This window comes from Arvicola amphibius, chromosome 7 (assembly GCF_903992535.2).
Source record: "Arvicola amphibius chromosome 7, mArvAmp1.2, whole genome shotgun sequence".
NCBI lineage: Eukaryota > Metazoa > Chordata > Mammalia > Rodentia > Cricetidae > Arvicola > Arvicola amphibius.
Window position 1 is genome coordinate 334,819 of NC_052053.1, and position 1,739 is coordinate 336,557.

A 1,739-nucleotide genomic window follows, 5' to 3' on the forward strand; every position below is an offset into this window, starting at 1 on the left:
TAAGAGAGTACTAATGAAATTAAAGATAATGTGTCATCCATGTTAAGAGCCCACAACCAGCTTGATAGTGAATATGAGACACAAAAACTTTGACATATTATAAATTCAACATATAACATCAAGATTGAAAAATTATTAATTAAATATGCTGTTATTCTTACTCTACCAGCTTGAAGTAGATTACAAATAACTCTATTGATTTTGAGATTTATTTATTTTCTCAGTTTCTATTCTATCTTGACTACAGAAACCAAAATTCCTACAAAAAAATGAGTCTGAGGAACAGCACTGTGAAGACGGAATTCTTTCTCCTGGGATTCAGTGATCATCCAGAGCTCCAGAGTCTTCTGTTTGCTGTGTTTTTCTTCATCTACTCTGTTACTCTAATGGGGAATCTTGGGATGATCTTACTGATTACAGCCAGTTCTAACTTACACATCCCCATGTACTTTTTCCTCTGTATGCTGTCCTTCATAGATGCATGCTACTCTTCTGTTATTGCCCCCAAGTTACTTGTGGATCTGATTTCTGACAAGAAGACAATTTCTTACAATGGCTGTGCTACACAGTTGTATTTTTTCTGCTCTCTGGTTGATACAGAATCTTTCCTCTTGGCTGCCATGGCTTATGACAGGTATATTGCAATCTGTAACCCCTTGCTTTATACTGTAATTATGTCAAAGAGGGTGTGTGGTCAGCTTGCAGTTGGCGCATTCATGGGTGGAACTATGAGTTCCATAATCCACACCACTAATACCTTCCAGTTGTCATTCTGCTCCAGAGAAATTAATCACTTCTTTTGTGATATCTCTCCACTCTTCTCTCTGTCCTGCTTTGATACCTACACACATGACATCATTTTAGTCGTCTTTGCAAGTTTGGTGGAAGCCATTTGTCTCCTTGCGGTTCTCCTCTCCTATGTGTGTATTATCGCAGCCATCCTTAAAACAGGTTCTGCAGAGGGAAGAAGGAAAGGGTTCTCTACTTGTGCTTCTCACCTGATAGTGGTTACTATTTACCACGGCACCCTGATTTTCATTTATTTGCGCCCTAGTACAGGACATTCAATGGATATTGACAAAATGACCTCTGTATTCTATACATTGATTATACCCATGCTTAACCCCCTGATATATAGTCTCAGGAACAAAGATGTCAAAATTGCTTTTAGAAAAATCATTGGCAAAAAATTATTGTCTTAGGTAAATGAAAATAAGCCTCACAACTTTAACAGTTGCTTTCATATTTTTCTTTTAACTTTGGGAAAATCATTAAATATTTCAGCTCTACAACTGTATGAAAAAATGAGGTACCAACCAGAAAGTCCTGAGCCTAATGTGGAAACTAGGATCTTCCTTATCACTTATTTCTATCTCTTTACTTTTTAAAGTTTCCATGCTTAGTATTTATTTCATGTAGGCTTGGCTTTTCACTTTATCATTGACTCTTATGCTAACTTCTCTCTACTGTTTTCTTTTTGATGTTTTTTTTTTTTTTTTTTTTTTTTTTTTTTTTTTTTTTTTAAATTTTACATTCAAACTCCAGTTCTCCCTCTCATCCCAGGCCTTAATGCAGCCCTCTGCATTTGGTTCCACCAATGACTGAATGAAGGCTCTATGATGACAATTGGGGTTTTCACCAATCTGACTACAGGAAAAGGCCAGTTCAATGACTACACAAAGGAGTTTGAGAAATCACACTAGGGGACTAATAGCACATGTGAAAGCTCTAGAACAAAA

The 1,739-nt window shown here is 36.4% G+C and overlaps 1 protein-coding gene across 1 annotated transcript; it reads left to right on the top strand.

Annotated features, from left to right (window-relative positions):
• Positions 1 to 247: 247 nt before the first annotated feature.
• Positions 248 to 1,202, top strand: LOC119819680 (olfactory receptor 1020-like). The gene has a single exon (XM_038338005.1). It carries the CDS (start codon positions 270 to 272, stop codon positions 1,200 to 1,202), a length of 933 nt encoding a protein of 310 aa, XP_038193933.1. The 5' UTR covers positions 248 to 269.
• The last annotated feature ends 537 nt before the right edge of the window (positions 1,203 to 1,739 follow it).

Excerpts from the sequence above, each read along its gene's own strand:
- LOC119819680 (XM_038338005.1), top strand. The coding sequence starts at position 270 with ATGAGTCTGAGGAACAGCACTGTGAAGACGGAATTCTTTCTCCTGGGA.